This window comes from Amyelois transitella, chromosome 17 (genome assembly GCF_032362555.1).
Source record: "Amyelois transitella isolate CPQ chromosome 17, ilAmyTran1.1, whole genome shotgun sequence".
NCBI lineage: Eukaryota > Metazoa > Arthropoda > Insecta > Lepidoptera > Pyralidae > Amyelois > Amyelois transitella.
The window spans coordinates 8,426,145-8,448,931 of NC_083520.1; the positions used below are offsets into that span (position 1 = coordinate 8,426,145).

Consider the following 22,787-nt stretch of genomic DNA (forward strand, 5'->3'; position numbering starts at 1 on the left):
AACACTATAGTGAAAGAGTCATCTTTTGTGTTAAAAGATTTAATTGATCAACTTAATAAAAATCTACGTGCATTGGAGTCACTAGGTGAGCCTGTGCAACACTGGGACACTTTATTAATATATATAGTGACTTGTAAATTACCTCAGCAAACATTGCGTGAGTGGGAGGATCATAAGGGTCGCATAGATAAAGATATAGTAATAACATTCAGTATATTCCTACAATTCATTCGCTCGCGCTCTGATTTGTTGGAAACTTTAGAGTTAGCGCGAGCTCGCAATAATGCTTCTCTCTCTAGGCATAGTACAGGTAGGATACAATCTATGCTTGTTGCTCAGAATCCCAACAATAATAATTTAAATAATAAGTTGTGTCCGCACTGTAAGTCAGATCACTTGTTAAGTAGTTGCTCACAATTCCTTGCGCTTAGTGTAGACGCCCGTTATAAGTTAATGCCTAATTATAAAGTTTGTTATAATTGTTTTCGTGTTGGTCATTTCGCCAATCGTTGTAAAAGGCCGGGTTGCAAATTGTGTAAACGCCGTCACAATATATTGTTGCATTTGACGGATAATAAGCCTGTTTCAAATTCTTGCAATAATAATGCTAATGAAAATACATCACGAGATAGCTCATTTGTTTCCATGCCTTCGTTACCGCCCGCTGACGCTGGGACAAGCACTGATGCGAGTGCAAATAATTTAACTTTGTCTGCGGATCTCAGTTCGTCTTGTGGTGGTAACGGTGAACACCGCGGTGGTGTTTTGTTGTCTACCGCTCTCATCAAGTTATGTGATCAGAACGATCGTGAGCACATAGTGCGCGCCCTGCTTGATAGTGGTAGTACTTCATCATTTATGACAGAACGCTTATGTACTCGGCTCAATTTGAATACTAGTCATGTCAATGGTTCAGTCTATGGCATAAATAACGTGAGTTCTCACGTAGGCAAAATTTGTCAGGCAAAGATGACGTCTTTATACAACTCTTATACTGCAAAGTTGAGTTGTTTTATTTTGCCATCATTAATGAGTGTTATGCCTTGTCGTGAAATCGACATTTTTGACTTGAATATTCCAGATAATATATTTTTAGCGGACCCCACATTTAATAAGCCGTCAGAAGTAGATATATTAATAGGTGCTGATCTCTTCTGGGACTTGGTCGGGTCACAGAGAATTAGACTAGGTGTAGGTAAGCCGGTACTGTGTCACACGTTACTAGGCTGGATAGTTTCCGGTCCTGTTACTTATAATCCAGGTAAGCGTAGGTCAAATGATATTTCTTGTAATTTTACTCAGACAGATTCCCCTTTTAATGAAGATTTTAATAAAATTCACAATAATTTGGTGAAGTTTTGGAATCTGCAAGAGACAAACTCTCCATTCTCTCAATATTCACCTGAAGAAAGGTGATGTGAGGTAGATTTTTGAAAAATACGACACGTTTAGAAGATGGTCATTTTTGTGTTCGTATTCTAATGAAGCAAAGTCCTTCCATGTTAGGAAAATGTTTTTAATTCTCTAGAACGTACACTGAAATCAGAGCCTGACTATGGCAATATGTATCGAGATTTCGTGTCTTAATATAAAGAGTTAGGTCATATGACTGAAAAAACTAATATTGACAATTATAAAGGATATTAGTGTTCTGAAATCTTTAGACTTATGGTGGAGCGGTCCCAGCTTTCTAAAGCAACATAGTTCACATTGGCCTTCTCCATGTAAATCATTAGAGTTAAACGATCTGCCTGAAACTCGACCTTCTGTTTCTTTGAGCGCTACTATTCGTAATGATAGTCTGAGTTACACTCTTATAGATTTTAGTAGATTTTCAAATTATTTAAGGCATATCCGCACTGTAGGTACTGTTTCAAAATTTATTAAATTGTGATGTAAAAAGCCTACAGCTAGTAAATTTCTGTCACAAGATGATTTGCAGGATGCACTAAATGTTGTCATTATCCAAAGTCAAGAATCATTTCCTGAGTATGAAATGCTTTCTGGTAATCGTAAATAGCCAAATAAAAGCGCCCTTATTAAATTTAATGTATTTCTTGATGATAATAAAATAATGCGTGTTGGAGGACGCTTAGTTATTGTTTTGAGAAAAAGCACCCTATTATTTTACAGTCCACTCATAAATTTACAAAATTACTTTTTGAATTTGAACATATAAGGTTAATGCATGCAGGCCCACAATTGATGTTGGCTTCTATTAGAGATTTGTACTGGCCTATAGGCGGACGAAATTTAGCGAGGAGTTGTTATCGTAAGTGTGTACGTTGCTGTCGCATATCAGGTAGAACAGTTAGTCCTATAATGGGCAATTTACCACAGCAGCGTCTCCTTCCAGGCGGTTACCCCTTTCAGTGCACTGGTGTGGACTATGCTGGTCCCATCATGGCTGCTAGTCGGCAAGGTCGCGGATGTAAGCTGATAAAAGTGTACATTGCAATTTTTGGGTGTTTCACCACTAAAGCTATCCATTTGGAGCTGGTGAGTGACTTAACGAGTAATAAGTATTTACTAGCATTATTTCGATTTATTTCGCGACGGGGAAAGTCCGATGATATTTATTCCGATAACGGTACCTCATTCGTAGGGGCCTGCAATGAACTTTCGAAGTTTCTTAAAACTAATTGTGATTCCTTGAGCGAACAATTAGCTAATGATGGTATCAAATTCCATTTTATCCCTGCGTATAGCCCTCATTACGGCGGTCTTTGGGAAGCGGGTGTTAAGTCAACAAAATTCCACCTTAGGCGAGTGTTGGGAAATTGTAACCTTACGTTTGAAGAGCTTAACACCACGTTAGTCCAGATTGAGGCAATATTAAATTCACGTCCACTGACGCCTCTGTCTTCCGATCCAGCAGATTGCACCCCATTGACTCCAGGACATTTTTTGATAGGCCGGCCTCTTACTTCACTTCCACGGCATGATATCAAGGACCATTCCACTGCTTCATTATCACGTTTCCAACGAATAGAGCAGCTACGCCAGCATTTTTGGGCTCGTTGGAGTAAGGAGTTCGTGTCTGAGTTGCAGCACAGAACCAAGTGGCAAAAGGGCAACGATACACTGAAGCTGGGAGCATTGGTCGTCGTTAAGGAAGATCATTTACCTCCTCTCAAATGGCGATTGGGAAGAGTCATTGCCGTCCATCCTGGATCAGATGGAATTGTTCGGGTGGCAGACATCACCACATCTGTTGGAGTCATACGAAGAGCTTTCAATAGGATTTGCCCTCTACCCGTCGACGCAGAGTTTGGTTGAAAGAGAGGCTTTCAACGCCCGGGGGCATGTTTGCGCCAATTAATTATCTGTGCGCAATTTATATTGTAAAAAAAAAGAAAAAAAATCTTCCCGCCTTTTTTTTGAACGTTTTTCCGAATACACATCTTTTTATCGAGTCCAGAGTTTTATTTCGTCAAAAATTATAAATCAGGACTAGTTGTCCTCATCACATTAGTTCATAGGTATAGCTCAGCAATACTATATTTATATTTACATAAAAATATAACATTACACTCAATAAATAAATAAATAAATAAATATATACGGGACAAATTACACTGATTGAGTTAGCCTCGAAGTAAGTTCGAAACTTGTGTTACGAGATACTAACTCAACGATACTATATTTTATAATAAATACTTATATAGATAAACATCCAAGACCCAGGACAATCAGAAAAAGTTCTTTTCTCATCATGCCTTGACCGGGATTCGAACCCGGGACCTCCGGTGTCACAGACAAGCGTACTACCGCTGAGCCACAGAGGCCGTCGCCAATAAGTATCTACTTACAAGATATTCTCGCTTCGACGATTGGAGACAGACTGGTCGCTGTCGTCGTGGGTCTTCCTGCATTTCAATGAAATGTGGGGTAGCTGTTCAGGGATTGTGGCCCTCTTCAGCGGATGTCTACGCTGCCTGCAACGGCAGGCAGGTCACGAGCGTGGCCGTGGCGGCCACTAATGAGGTCTTCCTCTTCCTGCGGGGTCAACGGGCGCCGCGGGTGCGGCGCCTGCAGTGGTGTTCGCTGTGAAGATGGCTTCTCTCGGCGATGGCCAGTGTCTTCGGTCCGGCGGGCGAGCGTGGAGTGGCGCGATACCCACAAGGTGCGGGTGCGCCGACCTGTCCGCCCTGCCGAACATATCGCCGGCCAGACGCGAGATGAACGCGTCCAGGCCCTCCCATTTGAGGTCCCGCTGGATCGTCGCGTTCCTCACGTACCGTGGGGCCCTGACGATGTCGCGGAGACATTGGTTCTCTTGTGCGCGGAGACGTTGCCTGTTTGTCTCCGCGACATAGGCGTACCACGCCTGGGCTGCGTACGTGAGGCGGGATCTGACGTAGGTTTTGTAGATCCCGAGCTTCGTCTTCAGCGGGAGGCTGGAGGAGAGGACTGGACGCAGTCTTCCCCTGGCCATCTTCACAGTTTGCACCACTGAATCGACGTGGGTCTTCAGGCGAAGTCCACGGTCGATCTTGACCCCGAGGTAGGTGACGTGTGGCTGCCACGCCACGTCCTTCCCGAAGAGCTTCAGCGGCGGCGGTGGGGCGGCGTTCCCGGAGATAATGGCCTGCGTTTTCGCCACGTTCACCGACAGTCTCCACTTCTGGAGCCAATCTGGCAGGGCGTCGAGTGCCTTTTGGAGCTTCTTGGCGGCGTGCTTCGCGTTTATGGATTTCGCGAAGTACGCCGCGTCGTCGGCGTATAGAGCCAGCTTGGCTCCATCGGCGACCGGGATGTCGTCGGTGTACGCAGCGTAGCAGGCCGGGCTCAGGCAGCTACCCTGAGGAACGCCAGCCCGGACGGGTTTTTCCGAAGATACGGCGTCTTCGACCGCCACCCTGATCTTCCGCTCGTTCAGGAAGGAGGCCACAATCCTTGTAAGTCTTCTAGGTATTTGGCTCTTCGACAGTTTGTACAGCAACCCCTCGTGCCATACTCTGTCGAAGGCCTTCTCGTTGTCGAGGAGCACGACAGCCACGGTCTCCTTGCGATTGGCAGCAGCTGAGATCTCGCCAAGGAGTCTGGCGATCTGGAGCGTCGTAGAGTGTTCGGGCCGGAACCCGAACTGCTCGGCGCGCGGCGTGATGTGCGGCAGTATGAGGCCGAGCAGCAGTTTTTCGAACACCTTCGAGAGGGCGCTGAGAAGCGTAATGGGCCGGTAGCTCTCAGGCTTGCGGAGGTCCTTTCCCGGCTTGGGCAAGAGGATCACCCTTCCGGTTTTCCATTCTTGCGGGTAGTGGCCCGAGCGCAGAATGCCGTTGAAGAGGCGCGTCACCGCCGTGATGAATCCCGGCGGTAGGTGGCGAAGCGCCTCGTTCGTGACGTTGTCTGCGCCCGGGGCTTTCCTGGGCTTCAGCTTCAGGATGGTCCTCTTGACCTGGCCGGGAGTGAAGAATGCCGCATCCTCAAGCTCCGGCACCGGCTCCGCAAGGTACTCCCGAAGGTGCTCGACGACGCTGTCGTGGTGGGCCTGGTCCACGATCGGGTTCGGCGTGAACTGACGCTCCAGATGTTCGGCGAAGATCTCAGCCCTGTCTTCGGCCTTGAACCGTGGGAGGCCATCGGCTGCCAGCAGCGGCCGGACGGGTTGTGGCACGCCCGACAACTGCCGGCAGAGGCGGTGAACGGAGGGGATATCACCGCCTACCGATATGAGGTGGTTCTCCCACGATCTGGCTGCGTGCTCCTCTAGTTTGTCCTTGATTGTCTCCACCAGCTTGTTTAGGTCGGCTTTGAGTGTTGGGCAGCGAGTACTCATCCACAGCCTCCGCATTCTTCGCTTTCGCTCCAGCAGCGCGGTGAGGTGCGCCGGGAGCGGCTCGGGTTTGGCGGTGGCCGGCACGAGGGTCCGTGCGGCGTCGAGCGCGTGCTGGATGCTGCGGGTGATGGCACTCGCCGCAAGCTCGACCTCCTCGCTGGTGGAGACCCGCTTGAAGGCGACACTGGCCTTGTCGCCCACAATCTTGTCCTCGAAGTGGTCCCATTTTATTTTGGATGTTCTCCTCGGCAGCGTGACCCTCGCCGGAAGGTCCCGGAGGATGAGAAGAACCGGCCGGTGGTCTGACGGCAGGTCCGGGTAGACGTGCAGTGTTGGCAGCGCTGTCAGCCCTCTGTGGGCCACGATGTCGATGGTGTCGGAGCCTCCCAACGTGTCGGTGTGGGTGGGTTCGTCCGGCCCCAACAGCTCGAAGTCGTGGTCCACAGCGGCCTGAAGAAGGATTCTTCCGCTTCGGTTGATCCTCGTGGAGTTCCAGGCTGTGTGCTTGGCGTTAAAGTCGCCAGCCACAAGCGTTGGCGTGGTGGTGTTCAGTAGGGACCAAAGCTCGTTGGTGTCGAGCTTGGCCCCTGGCGGTATGTATGTCGCAAACAACCGCAGCTCGCGGCCGGCGACGCTGATGAGCACGCCGAGGGCGTACATTGTCTGGAACTCCACGTGGGGGATGGGCTGATGAATAATGTTGCGCTTCACCAACACTGCAAGTCCCCGGTAGGCGTATCCACTGACCGGGCTCTTCTCATCCTTCCGGTATGTGATGTAGTGTGGGATGCCAAACTTTTGGTCATCCCGCAGGTGGGTCTCGCTGACGAGGAGAACATCGATGTGCTGCTCCCGGAGGAAGTTGGCCAGCAAGTATTTCTTCCTCCGGAGCGATTCTGCGTTCCAATATACGATCCTCAGAGGCGTACCATCCATAGTTAAAGGTTAGGGGTGGGTACGCCTCTGAGGGGGGCCGCGGGGACGAGGGCGGCCAACAGTGCCTGCATCTGCTGCACCGACTGCACCAGCGCGTAGAAGTGCTCCGGTGGGATCGGCGCAGCAGGGGCAGGCGCGGGAACGGGTTGCGGTGCCGGGGGAGTCGGCCCGGCCGCCTCTTCTCCTTCCGCCACGGGGGCAGAGCTCTCGGCGGCGGTGTTCTTCTTCTTCTTCTTTTTCCTCTTCTTCTTCGGGAGCTCTGCTCCCCTGGCGGTCGGTGGGTTTGCAGGGGCCATCAGAGAACCCTCCGCTGCCTCGGTCGTGAAGTTCTGGGGCGCGGGGGCGGTACCGCTACGAGCGACCGGGCCAGCCCGTCTGTTCCTGGCTTCGCGCCGCAGCACCGGGCAGGACGAGTGGTTGGCCGGGTGCGGTCCTCTGCAGTTGGCACAGGTGGCGGGCTGGTCCAAGGGCCGCTCGCACTCGGTGGCTTTGTGGGGCCCGCCGCAGCGCACGCAGACGATGGACCGGTGACAGTTGACCGACGAGTGCCGGAACAGCTGGCACCGGTGGCACTGGGCGGGTCCTTGTTTGCCCCTCCACGCTTCAATCCTCAGGGCCGGCCAATGGAGGAGTTCTTTGATGGCGTATACCTCCTGGCAATTTGGTGTCCGTGCCAGGAGGGTGAAGAATACGCACCCGGGGCGATCTCCCCTGCCCCGGATGGCTTTTATCGCTTCCACTTCAAATCCCTTGTTCTCCAGGTCTTCCTTTAATGCAGCCTCCTCCGTGTCGGGCGGTAGCCCGCGGATGGCCACCTTCAGCGGTCGGTCTGATGGCAATGAGTACGAGTGCCATTGCACATCCAGCGTATTGATATAACGCTGGACGACTCGGTACTCATTGCCGTCCTTTGGTATAAAATGTACGCCTCTTCCGCGCGCGACGGCGGCCGGCGAGCGCCCCAGCAGGCGGCTAATCTCCCTGAAGTGAACCACCCAATTGGGCAGGTGGTCCACACAGATGCGAGGGTAGCGCGGCTCCCGGGGCGCTTGTGCCGACGGCGGGGCGGTTGAGGCGGCAGCGGCGGCGGTGGAAGTGGCCATGGCTGCGGGGGCCGCAGTCACGGTGGAGGCTGCAGCTGAGGTTGAGGTGGAGGCGGCAGGTGTTGAGGTGGTGGGCGGGACGCGAGGCACTGCTCCCCGTTGTGCCCCCTTCCGTTGAGGCAAGGGGGCTCCGGCGCTAGCCGCTACCCGGGCGAATGATACCGCGGGAGCGGCCAGCAAGGGCGGCGCGCGTTGGGCGGGTGCTTGGGCGGGCGCTTGGGCGGGCGTCTGGGCGGACGTCTGGGCGGGCGGGCGGGCGGCCGCTTGGGCGGGCGCCTGGCTGGGCGGGCGGGCGGCCGCTAGGGCGGGCGCCTGGTTGGGCGGGCGGGCGGCCGCTAGGGCGGGCGCCTGCTTGGGCGGGCGGGCGGCCGCTAGGGCGGGCGCCTGCTTGGGCGGGCGGGCGGGCGCTAGGGCGGGTGCTTGCTTGGGCGGGCGGGCGGCTGCCAGGGCGGGCGCTTGATTGGGCGGGCGGGCAGGTTCTTGGGCGGGCGGGCGGTCAAATGCATGGGCGGCCGCTTGGTTGGGCGGGCGGGCAGGTTCTTGGGCGGGCGGGCGGTCAGCTGCATGGGCGGCCGCTTGAGTGTGCGATTGTGTGGACGTCTGGGCAGGCGCAAGGGCGGAAGTCTGGGCGGACGCCTGGGCGGGCGCTCGGCTGGATGCCGCCCCCGCCGGTGCGCGGCGCGGGTCCCGGGATTGCCACCTCGGGATCGCGGACTTCCCGGCCGGCGGAGGCATCATGGCGGCGGCGTCAGCGGCGGCGGCGGCGGCGGCGGCGGCGGCCTCCGAGCCGCGGACCGACGCCATCGTCGCGGCGCGTTTCAATGGTCGGTCACGGGCGCCGGCTCCTGTCAGGTCCGTTGTCGACCCGGATGAAGAGGGTTCGGCTGTCGAACAGGACTCCTCCTCGCCCTCCCGCATGTCGAGGGCCCGGGGCTTCTTCGGCGTTTCAGGAGCGTCGCCCGTGGGGCTCCTTGCCCGCTTCAGGAGGGAGGAAATCACCTGCCTCCTGGGAGTTTCCATGTCGACCGGGGGGAGGGTGATCATCCCCCGTCTTGCGATATCTAAGGCCGCGAGATCATCCATCGATGGGGCGACCCCCCGCACCTCATTTTCCTTCAGGCGGAGATAAATCGCCATCCATTGCGCCATCCCCGGCGACAGCCAGTCGCCGTGCACTAAGCGGACGAGTACCTCCGCGTCGATGAGAAGGGTTCTCATCCACCCTTTAGGGGACAGATTCGCAAGGGGCGCGGGTAGGGATGCGGCGGCGAGGGCGGCGGTGGCGGCAGCGGCGGATTTGACTGCCGCGGAGACGGCTGCAGAGGCAGGAGCGGCGGCGGCTGGGGTGGCGGAGGTGGCGACGGCGGCGGCGGCGGTGGCGGCGGCGGCGTGGGTGGCGGCGGCGGCGGCGGCAAAGTAAGTGGCGGCGTCAGCGGCATTTGCCACAAAAGTGCGGCTTTCAGTGACGGCGGCGGCGACGGCGGCAGTTGCATCAAGTGTCGCTGCGGTCGTCGTCGTCGCGGCGCTGGCTTGCGTTGCGGCGGCGGCGGTTAAAGTTGCAGTGTCAGCAGCGGCGCGGGCGGCGGCGGCGGGCGCAGGAAAGACGCCCGTCGGCGTAGCATACGCCGCTGGTGGCGTATGCAAGGCGATGTCGGGGGAGGGGTGCGGGGGACCCGCACCTACCCCTTCCCGGGGGGGGGGCTCCATTTCGGAGCCCGGACGACGCGCGGGAGTGGAGTCGCTCCCGAGCAGCCGAAGGAACAACGGGGCCGACTACCCAACCCCTTTTCACCGGTGAGACCCGCTGGTGGGAGGCCGGCTACTTGGAGGGTGCGAGCAAATCAGTCCCGAAGTCCTGGCAGGGGTTTCCGCCGGGAGCTATCCTCTCCTACGCAAATATTGTTTGCGGGGTGTTGGGGGGGCGTGGCTACGTCTTCCCCAATCGCGGAAACTGAATCGGCTCGTACTCGTAGAAATTTTCTTGAAGCGACTGGCGAATCCTGGTCGCTGTGGCAAGCACCACTCCTATTTATAAGAAAGTAGTGGGGCGTGCCAATGCGACCACGTGTAACAATTGCAGATCTTTTATTTGAAAAACACAGAATTAAATGTCCTATAAATTGTTACTATAATTTATAAAACATTATTGACTATATGTTTAATAACAGTAAATAAGTTATTACATAATTTCCATTAAACAAAGTACAATTTTGTTAAGAAATAATCTCTGAAATATTAAAGCTAAAAGTCATAATAAAGCCAAAATTAATATGACATCTGATAACTACTATCAAAATTTGTTTTGTTATATTTATGTAACTTTACAATTGTTAACAGTAGTTAGTATTTTAAATGTAATACATACATACATACATATACATACATATAATCACGTCTATATATCCCTTGCGGGGTAGACAGAGCCAACAGTCCTGAGCGGACTGATAGGCCACACTCAGCTAGTTGGCTTTAAGATAGAATTGAGATTCGAATAGTGACAAGTTGCTATTGCAGCCTATCGCCTAAAAAAAGAATCTCAAGTTTGTAAGCCTATCCCTAAGTCGCCTTTTACGACATCCATGGGAATGAGATGGAGTGGTCCTATTCTTTTTTGTATTGGTGCCGGGAACCACACGGCAAATGTAATACCTTAATATAATAACGAAATTTTACTTTTCCGATTAAATTTTATGTTGGCCACCTATAACTTATTACTTTGTAAGTAATACTCAGCTCTGATAGTTTTCCTTTAAACTTCGTTATTAACTACTACTGTAAATTTTTATAACAAAAAGGAGTTATTATGTCTAATATACGTTACACAAGATTAAATATAGATTAACATAATTATAAGATAATTAGCAAAAACAGATAGAACCAACTCCAGGGTGATGAGGGTCTAGGTTACTCACACAATAGTTCTGAACGTGGCCTCTCAGTCATTTGATAAGGATATAGGCATAAATATATCTTTCCACGCACAATTAACCAATACATCCAAAACCCGTCCATCAATCTATGGTCTGTTGTGTTTATAATTAAGTCAAATGGGTAATTACGTATGAATAATGACTAAATAATACGTGACGTAGGTATTGATTGTGATAGGGAAAGCTTTTAGTGGATATGATTTCTGTATATACCTACATATAAACAAAAACCATAATTAGTTACAATTTTCTTTACGAAAATACACTTTCCCATCTGTAGTCCTATTCCGATGTTCATAATTTTAAAATTGTTGTAGATTTATTGGAAAAATAGGTAAGAGCTTTTTAAATTAAACTCGTAATTTGCCTATCTTTCATATTTTATATTTATAATATACATAAATTTCATAAAACCGCGTTTTGTAGTTTTGGCTATTCATCGGTAAAGAATGACAGCTCTTGGTCCATGCAACAGCAATCAGTAAAGAGTGAAGTTCGTTCATCCAAGTACCAAATTTGCACATTTATCTAAGACACTGGATAACATTGCAAACTCAATTCGCCAAGTTATATTTACAGAGAGATAAAAGCGAAAAACTTTCACTGATTAATTATGAACTTTCTAAAATTACCTTTTTGACTTATAAAAGAGGTTATATTTTGTTGAAAGGCTGATACCGGAATCAAGTGGTTTGGGACTGTCCGATGTTACCCTTTTCTGACATCCAAGGGGAGAATGTGGGACTCCTGGCACCTAAAATGTGCCAGCCTACCTACTGAAACTCCTCCGGTGCAATCGCCTTGATATTTTGAGTGCCTCATGCGATCGGAATAGGGTTGCCAATACGCAAAAATTGTACTAGTTTGGCCTAACTTTTGGGTAAAAAGTCCGGACGACCGGCATTGTTCGAGTTCTTTCTCGTCACTCCAAGCAACCAACTGTCTTTTAGCCGGACACAGTCAGCCTTTTCACGGTGTCCGGCTTTGGTTAGGCTTTTTATATTGATCGGATTTATCTTACCTAATTAACATATTACAGTTTCTAGTCTGCTACCCATACCCAGTGGAGTGGGGTGAGAGCTACCCGCGCACGATGGTGCTGATCAAGTTCCTGGTGTACTACTCGCTGCCGCTGGCCGTGATCGCGCTGTTCTACGTGCTGATGGCGAGACACCTCGTGCTCAGCACGCGCAATATGCCGGGCGAGATGCAGGGCACGCAGAGACAGGTATCACCATCTTTATTTTGTAGTTTTACATACATACATGTACGTATGGTCACGTCTATATCCCTTGCGGGGTAGACAGAGCCATAGTCTTGAAAAGACTGACAGGCTACGCTCAGCTGTTTGGCTTAGTGATAGAATTGAGATTAAAATAGTGACAGGTTGCTAGCCCATCGCCTAAAATAGGAATCCCAAGTTTATAAACCTATCCCTTAGTGGCCTTTTACGATATCCATGGGAAAGAGATGGAGTGGTCCTATTCTTTTTTGTATTGGTGCCGGGAACCACACGGCACCAATAATATAATCGTAGTTTTAATAGAGTAGAATGAAGAAATTAACTGTGTTCATGGTGGCACACAATTTTGACCTCGGTATTCTTTTTGTGATTCGAGTAATACCTCTGACAAATTAAAAAAAAAAGATATCTACCGCTATGTTACCGCAACCCTACAAAATGGTCGGATCAAATCCGATCGTCACTAAACACCGATCTCCATAAGGCCCTCCACGACGCAAAGGATCGCAACAGGTGGAAGGAAGAGATCAAAGAGAAAGTGATTCGGCGAGGGAGTCACGACCCTCACCAATGAGGTATACGACGCGCGGAGGAGGAAAACCGCTATGTTTCGTGGCCTGGAGTGAAGTTTCTGATATTTCCCTTGTCACGCTGGCCTTCGGCATACTCAGTTTACAGCCCACGCAACCTCGCGTTATCTTTATATATTTAACCCATCCAACAATATATTATTAAACCGAAAGTCGTTTACCGTGGCCTATTGGTTTTCTCGAGACTGTCGGCTAGTCGGCCCCGCTAGTGATATAGATGTGATTATTTCTATGTATGAAAGTCGTTTGAATGTCTTTCAAATCAATTTTTAATTTCCTTTTTATTGTTTATTTGTTCCTTTAAGCATTGTTTATTTAATTTAAATAGCTTGATATTTCCATTTTTTATTTAAGGAAAACTAGAAGACTGTAATATTGGTTTTTGGTACGATATCAAAGTAGGTATTCCCTGTCACAATAAACTAAAACCAATTGTACCGGTTCCCAAAAAATACAGTACTTGCCTTTTTTATCGAAGTGGAAATCCTTTTTACGTAAGGCCGCCGACCGGTCTACACCCGGGAGAGTGAGGGACTCCTGGCGCCTAATACGCCAGCCTATCCACTAAAACTAAAAAAAAATATCAATCCATCAAATGTTACATTTGTGCCAATATGTTTATTTATTTAAACTTCATTGCACAAAAACAAAAATGTACAAAAGGCGGACTTTATATCGTTTGGCATTCCCTACCAGTCAACCAGCTGACCAAATAGAAAAAACCTTTAAGTTGGTGGTGCGATAAAGTGCACATGAATACTGACAAAATACATACATTACAAAAAAAATGCATAAATACATACAAGATACGTATATACAAGATATGTTCATTTGCTAATTGTTTCATATAGGAATTTATGATTATATTAGGATATTTATAAATAAAACACATTGGAGCTTCGCTTGCATGATGACGCAATCCCAAACTGATTTATTGTCTTGTATGGCCGTTACAAACTGTTAGTCTATCTCTCTTGACAATGACATTGACACTAATATGACACACTAATGCAAACATTTATAAAATGGTTGTTCCAGATGCGAGCTAGAAGGAAAGTGGCGCTCACTGTACTGGCGTTCGTGCTGGTGTTCGCAGCCTGCTTCCTGCCTTCCCACGTGTTTATGATGTGGTTCTATTATTGGTTAGTATTCATATTTCACTAAGCCTCGTCGTACGAGTGAAGTTTCACCGTTTAAGTTAACCTAAACAAGCACAGGGATCGTGGCAACCCTCCGGGAAAGAGGCGTGATTTGTGTATGTACTAGAGGCCGCCAGTGACTTCGGCCGCTTGGAATCCAATCCCGCGGGAATTTCGGGATAAAAAGTAGCCTTTATGTTATTATGGGTCTTCAGCTACCTACCTACATACATACCAAATTTCATCGTAATCGGTTCAGTATGCATGAAAGTGTAACAAACATCCATACTGACATCCTGATATACAAACTTTCGCATTTATAATATTAGTAGGATTTATGTATGTAAACAAGCACGGTGACTTCGCGTTCGTGTTTGCTTCGTACCTATAATCTGAAAAACTACATATACGTAGGTACCGGGTGGTATCTGGCACTTCAGAAATTATTAAATGATCGAACAGACCATAGTTGAAAGAATTTGTTACATCCTCACCTCTTTGGACTGGAGGTCGGATTGCGCAAAAAAGAAATACTACGAGTACATACATTAATCACGCCTCTTTCCCGGAGAGGTAGGTAAAAACGACATCTTTCCAATTGCCACGATCCCTACATACTTCTTTCGCATCATTCACATTCAAAACTCTCTTTCACGCAAGCTCGTCGGTTTCGGGTACTCTTGACATGGCCTTTTGCAACAACGACTCCGATTTGATCAAGGTACCTTCGACTAGGCCTTCCGACTCCTACAATCCCATTCATACCTTTGTACATTTGCTTACATTTGCAAGTGGAAAGAGGTAGTCTCTGCCTACCCCTCCGGGAAAGAGGCGTGATTTTATGTATGTATGTATGTATGTACATTTGCTTACTAACTGCGTCAATTTTCAGCCCCACTGCAGAAGAGGATTACAACGGTTGGTGGCACGGCCTTCGCATCGTCGGCTTCTGCCTATCCTTCCTCAACAGCTGTGTCAACCCCATCGCGCTGTACTGCACCAGTGGCATTTTCAGAAAACATTTCAATAGGTACATATTCAATTATACAATCAGATTTCTGCCAATGCCGCTAGTAGACGGTTGGAGGAGCACGCTGAAAAGCAAGAAGATATGCAAGGCAATGGACTGAAATCTGAGGACACGGTAAATTGGTATGGACTAAGTGGAGAGAGAAAAGACGAAATTGTGAGGTCTGTCTACTCCGTAAGGGATAAAGACGTGACTACTTCTTCCTCCTGGTTTTAGTCCCGGTTGCTTAGTCACCTCACTGAAGAGGAGCCCGGGGTATGCTTTTGACCATGGATCCTGCATTTATCAGGTTTTTACACGAAGCGACTCCCATCTGACCTCCACAACCTTTGCAGCTATACCTAACCTGTACTGGATCCGTGGTTACACATCCAGTTGTCTGAATGTGCAGGTTTCCTCACGATGTTTTCCTTCACCGTAAGAGCATAGGTTAGCATTCAAACTATTGTACATAACCTTGAAAAGTCATTGATACAGAACCGAGGTGGGATTTGAACCTGTGCCTTTCTGCGCATCATGCATTTTAACCGGGCACCTTACCGATTCTACCACCGACACTCTGAATAAAGACGTGACTATATGTTGTATGCAATAGGTAGTTATTTTTAATAATTTTGGGCCTTAGTAAAGCATCATGTGATTCGTTGAGTTCTAAACAAATAAATTGTTACATCAAACAAATGAGATTTGCGGTCGGGAGGATAAAACGAGAGTGGAAAACTTCGAATGAAATTCTTGTTTGGCTAGACTTTAGGGATACACGACCGAATGCGGGATGGCCCTGAACCTTAACTAAAATAAAACTGTGTACGACTCTTGTACTCAAAGGTTCTTAGTTCAAATTGCTTTGATACAATTGTAAATTGCTGATACATGCTGACCGGCATACTTTTTTTATTTGATCTGAGTCTTAGATGTTTTTATTTTTACATTTATGTTATATGTAAATATAGTATCGTTGAATAACTTAGGCGACTGGACTAGGACTTTCATCTCTTAACTCAATTCCATCCACTATGCCATCCTGCTAATCGTTACTAACGCAGGGACATTAGTAACGATTAGCAGGCCAGTGAAAAGATTGCGGGGTAGACAGAGCCAGCAGTCTTGAAATACTGGTCACGTTCAGCTGTTTGGCAGTCAAAATTGTGTGAGATACGCGGACGCCTTTATGACTTTTCAAGCCACACGTACGAAGCATTATTTATGTGAACAGCAAAATAAACAAGTTGATTTCAACAAATGGAGCTCAAGAGTAGAAAATATATCATTCACTCATTCATATATTGCGGGTTAGACAGAGCCAACAGACTGAAAGGCCATAGACAGAGTGCAACATCGCCTAAAAGAAGAATCCCAAGTTTTGAAGCAGAAAATATATAGTGTTTTTTTTTAGAAAGTACACCCGATCTAGAAATAATCGAGGTTAGATAAATATTTGTAATGTTATTGGTTTCTTTAGATATCTATACTTTTGTACCTATAGTCCATTTATTTAGGTACTAAAATGAAGGTAAACAATATTGAAATGTCTATCTATGCCACAAGGTATAGATAGACATTTCAATATTGTTTATGTAATTATGTATTGTTATGTATTGTTATGTATGTATTATTATACCATTATTTACATATTAATATTTTATTAATATATAAAAATAATTTATCTAAGTTAAGTTTTATTTTTAATTCTACGGTTGACCTCATAATTATCTTTACAGATATCTCCTCTGCCGCGGGGGGTCCACTCACGCTACGCGAGGATCTCTGTCTATTTCCACGTCGAGAAGACTCAATTCCAGCAGAAAAACTAACATCAGCATGGTGCCGAGGACGTTAGTATAGGAATGTTGAAACGACAATACAATACATATTATACTGACGTCTTTAACCCTTACGGGGTAGACAGAGCCAACAATCTCGAAAAGACTGAAAAGCCACGTTCATAATTTAGCTGAAAAGTCTAAATGATGGAATTGCGATTCGAATAAAAAATAGTGACAGGTTGCAAGCCCATCGCCTAAAAGAATCCCAAGTTTATCAGCCTTACCCTTGGTAAACTTTTACAATTTGCACGAGAAAGAAGAGACGAAAAGAGAAGCAGCTGGTACACACTATGTTATTTGTGCGTCGCTCGTGTGAATCTTTCTTCTCCCGCCCGTCATAAAAAGATAAAAACAACGTCTTTTTTTTTCAATTCCGTTTCTCTTAGTCTGATTTTTATTTTATTTGTTTAACTACCAAAAAGTACAGGGTAATTTCACAGCATGTTTGGGCGATGAGAGTAACAAAAATAACTAATTTGAAACTTTCGCTTTGTGTATTATGTATTATAATTATATCATAATATAAAATAAGTTTAAAAAATATAATTTTCGCTTCGCTTCCATTAAGATATAGGACTTTTTATAAGTTAAATTATGTAGTTTATTAGATTTCGCCGAAGCAAAACCGTCAAAAATATTTAAGACTCATTTGAGTGTTCCCCTCCACGGAAATCTTTAGTAAAAGGCGAAAGATTTATGCGTTTTGAAAGGAAACCAGAGTAACGAAACAGAAATTCTGAATCGACCCGATGAAACGCAAGAAAATCTACATAGCGCAAAGTAGAAAATGTGTAAACAAATCAGCGACATCTAGTAGCTTTATATGATATCAAATCCAGCCCTTGACAATCGTCTACGGTCACATTTTTAGGACACTAAACGTTTTGTAAAAGCATACCAAGATGGCGCTACTTTCCTAAACAAAATAATACGTGTGTGCTATTTTTACTACGCTTTTATTACTACTACGCTTTTATATTAGCTTGGGTTGTATGTACATATTGCTAACATAACTCATTTTGCAGAACCAGCGTCGGTCGTGACAGCAGCATCAGACTCCTTAACAACGGCTCGTCCAAACTCTGAGGAAGGGGTCCCGGCCACATGGCCAATAATAACCTAGAACGCTCGAAAGAAAACTACAGCAAGAGCGCCCTTTATAAAACTAATCTTAATCACATGGCGCCTTTTCCCAAATGCTGTGAACACGAAAATGGTGTTAAAATTGTTGAGACAAATGTGGACAAAGATGTCAGTAGCACTGAAAGTTTCTTTTTAAATCGGGACAATTCTTTTCGTTCTAACTGTTAAACTTGTATAATAAGTCATTAACAAAAGAATTACTACTACATTATTTCAAAAACTGACTGTACTTTGTCGCTACCTAAGATACTGACGGACGCCTATTCTATGCAATCACATCATTGAGGTTAATCTTAATATTTTTATTTTAATACTAGAAGCATCGTTGTTCGTTTAGGCGATTAACACACTGCCCCGCACCACGCAGCGTAGCGCGTGAATGCGTGTTCGAACGTTGCTTGTAAGTATCTCCGTTTGTATGGAAAACACGCACAGTCTAACACACAGAAAATGCATCCACGCGCGTTCATGCGGATCACGCGCATACACGCGGAGAAACATGCACCCCCGCGCGTAGGTGCGGGGCGAGACGCAAGGTATGGCACACCGAATCCCGCAGTGCCGCGCGTGATTTTGAATGGGCGTGACTTTTAATTCGACCATACAAATACCAAACAGTTACACCCCTTTCACACGGCAGTCCAGTTTTGCAGGATCGGCTTTTTACGGTATCCTGCTAAACTGGACGCTGTGTTCACATGGCAGTTCAGTTTTGCAGGATTCAGTAAAAAGCTGGTTCCGCAAAACTAGACTGCCGTATGAACACGGTTGCATCCTGTTTTTTTACCATTCCTACGCCGGTTATCAGGTGAAATGGACGTAAATACTTTCCTAATTTTCTATTGGTATTATCGGCGTCGGCAGCGAAATAGAAGATTCTGGGTTCATCCTATTCTGACACAACGCTCGAATTTGGGTATTTTTCGGAATCTTATGAGCGATTTGAGAAGAGATGAGTCAAAATTTTTCAATTATTTTAGAATGAGTATGACCACATTTGACGATCTTTTAAAAAGGGTGAATGAAGATTTAAAAAAACATGATACAAATATGAGAAAAAGCATCACACCTGAAGAAAAGTTAGCAATATGTTTAAGGTAAGAATGAAATACATATTTAAAGTTTAATATTTATTACCAAACACAATAAGTTATGTATGTATGATATTTTCACAAGATGATCGTTAATATTAATTAAATATTAGTGAAATCCGGAAAATCAGAGCTCTGCGATTCAACTGATTGTGCAGATGGCGATGACTGAACGCTGTAATGCGGTGTGAAATAACCTGCTGATTGATAAGAGTTGTTAAAAGTAGATGGTTGTTGAGAGGACCATTGGTTAAAATTGCGGCTTTTTATATTTTGCAACAAACTTATAACACCTGCTTGAAATTGTAATATTTGATCATCGTTGAGTGAAGCTAGTGTAGGAAGTAAACTTTTAAAAAATGACAAGTTACGATCTTCATTCTGCGTATTCGGCTGACTTTTCATCTGGTGATCAATGAAACTCGCCATTTTTTGATCCATTACAGAAAGGTTTGCATTATAATCTGTTGAGACCCTATGGAGGAACTCATTTAGATAAAAATAAAAGGATATTTAACTATCGATTAACAAGAGCCAGACGTTATGTGGAGTGCGCGTTTGGAATATTGGCAAATAAATGGCGAATATTTCATCGTCCATTGGACGTAAGCACCAGTACAGCTATCTCGATAGTTAAAACTTGCGCCGTGCTTCATAACTATATCATGCATAATGAAAGTTCATATGCGAACATTGACAGCAACGATTCAACGATATCTTTGGAAAACGTACGTAATGAGCCAAATACACGAGGTGGACGCTGTGCTAACACAATACGAACAGAGTTCACAAATTATTTTGTTTCTGAAGTGGGAGCTGTACCTTGGCAAGACGAAGCAATACAAGGATAAACGAAATAAATATAAAAACTTACCATAGCTTTGTCTTTCTTTTTCCTCAAGTTCTTGAAAGTCTTCTCTCAAAACAATGCAAACTTCGCGCCATGCTGCAGTTCGCAAGTTGTTATCTTTATAATTTTCCAGCGTTTTATCCCATAATATAGGCCTAATTTCAATTAGTGTAATAAGAAGTTCGGGATCAATATTTGTTTGCGACATTTTTCGACGAAACACAGCAATCTCGGCGCCGCGCAAAAGAGCAATGCGCGAGCGCTACACATGTGCGGGTGACGCGGCGGGCGCGGGGCGGGGGCTGCCACCACTCCACTATCCCGCTAAAAACAGTGTCCAGCAAAAAACCGCATGCAGGAAGCCGTGTGAAGATTGCTATTGAAATATATGTGTGATTAAACGGGATCCCGCTTTTTACTGGACTACGGATCCAGTTTCTAGTGACAAAACCGAATGGCACAATTCGACCGGATCGGTTTTTTGCAGGATCCCGCATGCGGGATGCTCGTGTGAACGCTAGCATATAAACACATTCGCCATCAAACGGGATCCTGTAGAAAACGGGATCCTGTAAAAAACTGGACTGCCGTGTGAAAGGGGTGTTAGTATAATGGCAGCGTCCTGAATAAGTTCCACACTATTAACCATTTTTATCAAGACTATCGTGATGCTCAGTACTGCACGACCACCACAGAGAACGGCGAATAAATGAGAGCCGCCGTGCGTGAATCTACAAAACACACCTACGCGCGTGAGTGCGCAAAAAACCCGCACGATGATGCAGATCTGCACTCCCGCAGGAACGCGCGTAGGTGCGTCGACACGCAATATGCAGCATGATGCGGGGCAGTGTGTTAATCGCCTTAAGTTCTCGCTTACACTAACCAATTTTGAAAATTGATTTTCTCGATAAACGAGCGAGGTACTAGGACGATGGAAAATTAATAATACTTAAATGTGTCGTCACACAAAAAATAGCACTATTTCTGTTTAGTGTAGGAGGATTTACCATACTCGTCCAAATGGGATTCCAGTAAACGATGCCATAAAATTTTTACTCTGTGTAAAAGTTCAGCTATTTCTTAATATGGTATCGCAGGGGTACGAGAAAAGACAGTCTAGATAGACAGCGTACATATGCCTTGGTTCTCATTTAACAAGTTTCGAAAGAAAATGGCTGAAGCGGGACCGAAGGTGCTTAGTTGCTTCAAAACTTGACGCACCTAATGGTGAAAAGAATAGCAGCCATCTTGCGTGCCAAAATCTCAAATCGTTTATATTATGTTCCTTATTTGTTTAACATTAACTGGCAACACGAAGAGATGTCAACCGACCATACCATAATTTTGTGTGATTAAAATGAATTATTCGAAATTCAAGTATTTATGGTAAAAACGTAAATATGGAATACCTAAATGGGCTGTCAACTACTCAGAATTTAATACCTAAGTGTTTAATTTTTTCCAGTGTGTGGTTGCCGTAATCATAATTATATTCCTAGATAAAATAACTACTTAATATTTGTACGAAGTGCCTGTAGACATCCATTTCTACTATTCTAGTTTTTAATGTAAACTTACAAATCACAGTATAAATATGAATGAATATAGGTACCATTATAGTGGAGTACCTATGCTACTTCTAAGTTCTAACACAATTTATCCTTTTACCGTGCTCGCACATTACCTTCTTAGATATCACTTTCGGAAGTTCTAAATACCCTGTTTTTTATTAAGCTATTACATGTAATATTTTTGCGACCACAGGCAAATGATGCTGGTCATTTTAACTTTGCTGTGATAATTCAGTGGATGTGTATTATTTTTGTAAAAGTAGTCATATGCTCCTAATAATTATTAAAGAAGCTCCGATATAATTATTGTATGTAACATGAGTTTTAATTATTGAATTTACAAATTACTCAATATAGAAATACAAATTTTTTTCACGTTTTGTGAACCTAAGATTTATTATTAAGCTACGAATTTTAAACACAGTGACCGTGCATAATACTGAATAAAATGAGATTTGTAACATTTTTCTTGGCGTGTCGACATACTTTCACGAAAATCATTATCAACATTGATGAATAAACTCACTGACGAAGTCTCAATGCATAATATTATATTGTACTGTACAGTCAATATACAGTCTACTTGTATAGTGTCTAGAAAAGTCATTACGTCAGTTAATTGGTAAAGTTATTTATGATGGTTTGTAAATAAAATTAAATAGGTTTATTAATGTAAGTACATAATGTACTAGTATGGTTGTAAATAAATAAAAATTATCATTGAAGTTGATTTAGGCATGTAAAAAGAAACTAATGTTTATGTAATTAAGAAGTCAAGTACCTTAAATTGTTAAAAAAAAGCTATGAATGTTTGACGTTTGTAAATTGGAGCAATGTCTTTTACTTGTAAGTATTAAATGAATTAAAATGAACCTCTTTTATTTTAAGCATCGTTTGAAATAAATCTTTTCTGGTCTTTAGTTAAATAAAATTTTGAAAATGACAATAGACTTGATTTGTTCAACACAACAAACATTACAAATTATTTCAATTTAATAAAAGACTACGTAACGAAACATTATAATTAGTAAAGGAAAAAGTATACATATATATATAAACTGATCAATTTTTTAAATAAATGAATGGTTCCATTCAAATTTTATTATCTTTATTCATATTTCAGGTCAAACTTTTCTGCTCGTAGTATCGTATCGTAGAATTACCCTAGAGCATCATATGTGACTGACATATTGTTAAACGTGCGCAAATTTTCATATAAGTTCAACGACAGAAAAACAATAAATGAAAAACAGAGAACCCTCTTTTCGTCTTTGGTTCAAGAGTCAAAACAAGCTTGCTTATAATAGCAACAGTATTTTTTTTTATTTTTATCTCTGTTTATGAATGAAAATGTTATGTTACATCTTGCGCCAAATAACGATTTTTCTTTCTTTCTTTCTTTCAACACCAAAGATGCAATGTCTAAATTGCAGTATCAGTCATCGTCAGTGACACCAATGTGAAATGACAGCTGTCACTGTCATAGCGTCGCAACACGCATGTCATTTTTTTTTCCTTCATTTTCATTCTTTTCTTGATGAGTATTCGAG

The 22,787-nt window shown here is 45.1% G+C and overlaps 1 protein-coding gene and 1 non-coding gene across 2 annotated transcripts in view; one reads left to right on the forward strand and one right to left on the reverse strand.

The window, feature by feature from the left end:
• The window catches only part of LOC106134331 (neuropeptide CCHamide-1 receptor), a 117,493-nt gene extending 95,384 nt beyond the window's left edge, over positions 1-22,109 (forward strand). Inside the window, exons 6-10 of the mRNA XM_013334350.2 lie at positions 11,791-11,979; positions 13,623-13,726; positions 14,616-14,753; positions 16,475-16,588; positions 17,605-22,109. Of these exons, the coding sequence (XP_013189804.2) occupies positions 11,791-11,979; positions 13,623-13,726; positions 14,616-14,753; positions 16,475-16,588; positions 17,605-17,665 (606 nt within the window). The 3' untranslated portion in view covers positions 17,666-22,109. The remainder of the gene's footprint in view (positions 1-11,790; positions 11,980-13,622; positions 13,727-14,615; positions 14,754-16,474; positions 16,589-17,604) is intronic.
• Positions 17,187-17,302, reverse strand: LOC132902762 (U5 spliceosomal RNA). The gene has a single exon (XR_009657233.1). It is a non-coding gene; the product is annotated as a U5 spliceosomal RNA (small nuclear RNA).
• Positions 22,110-22,787: the final 678 nt, after the last annotated feature.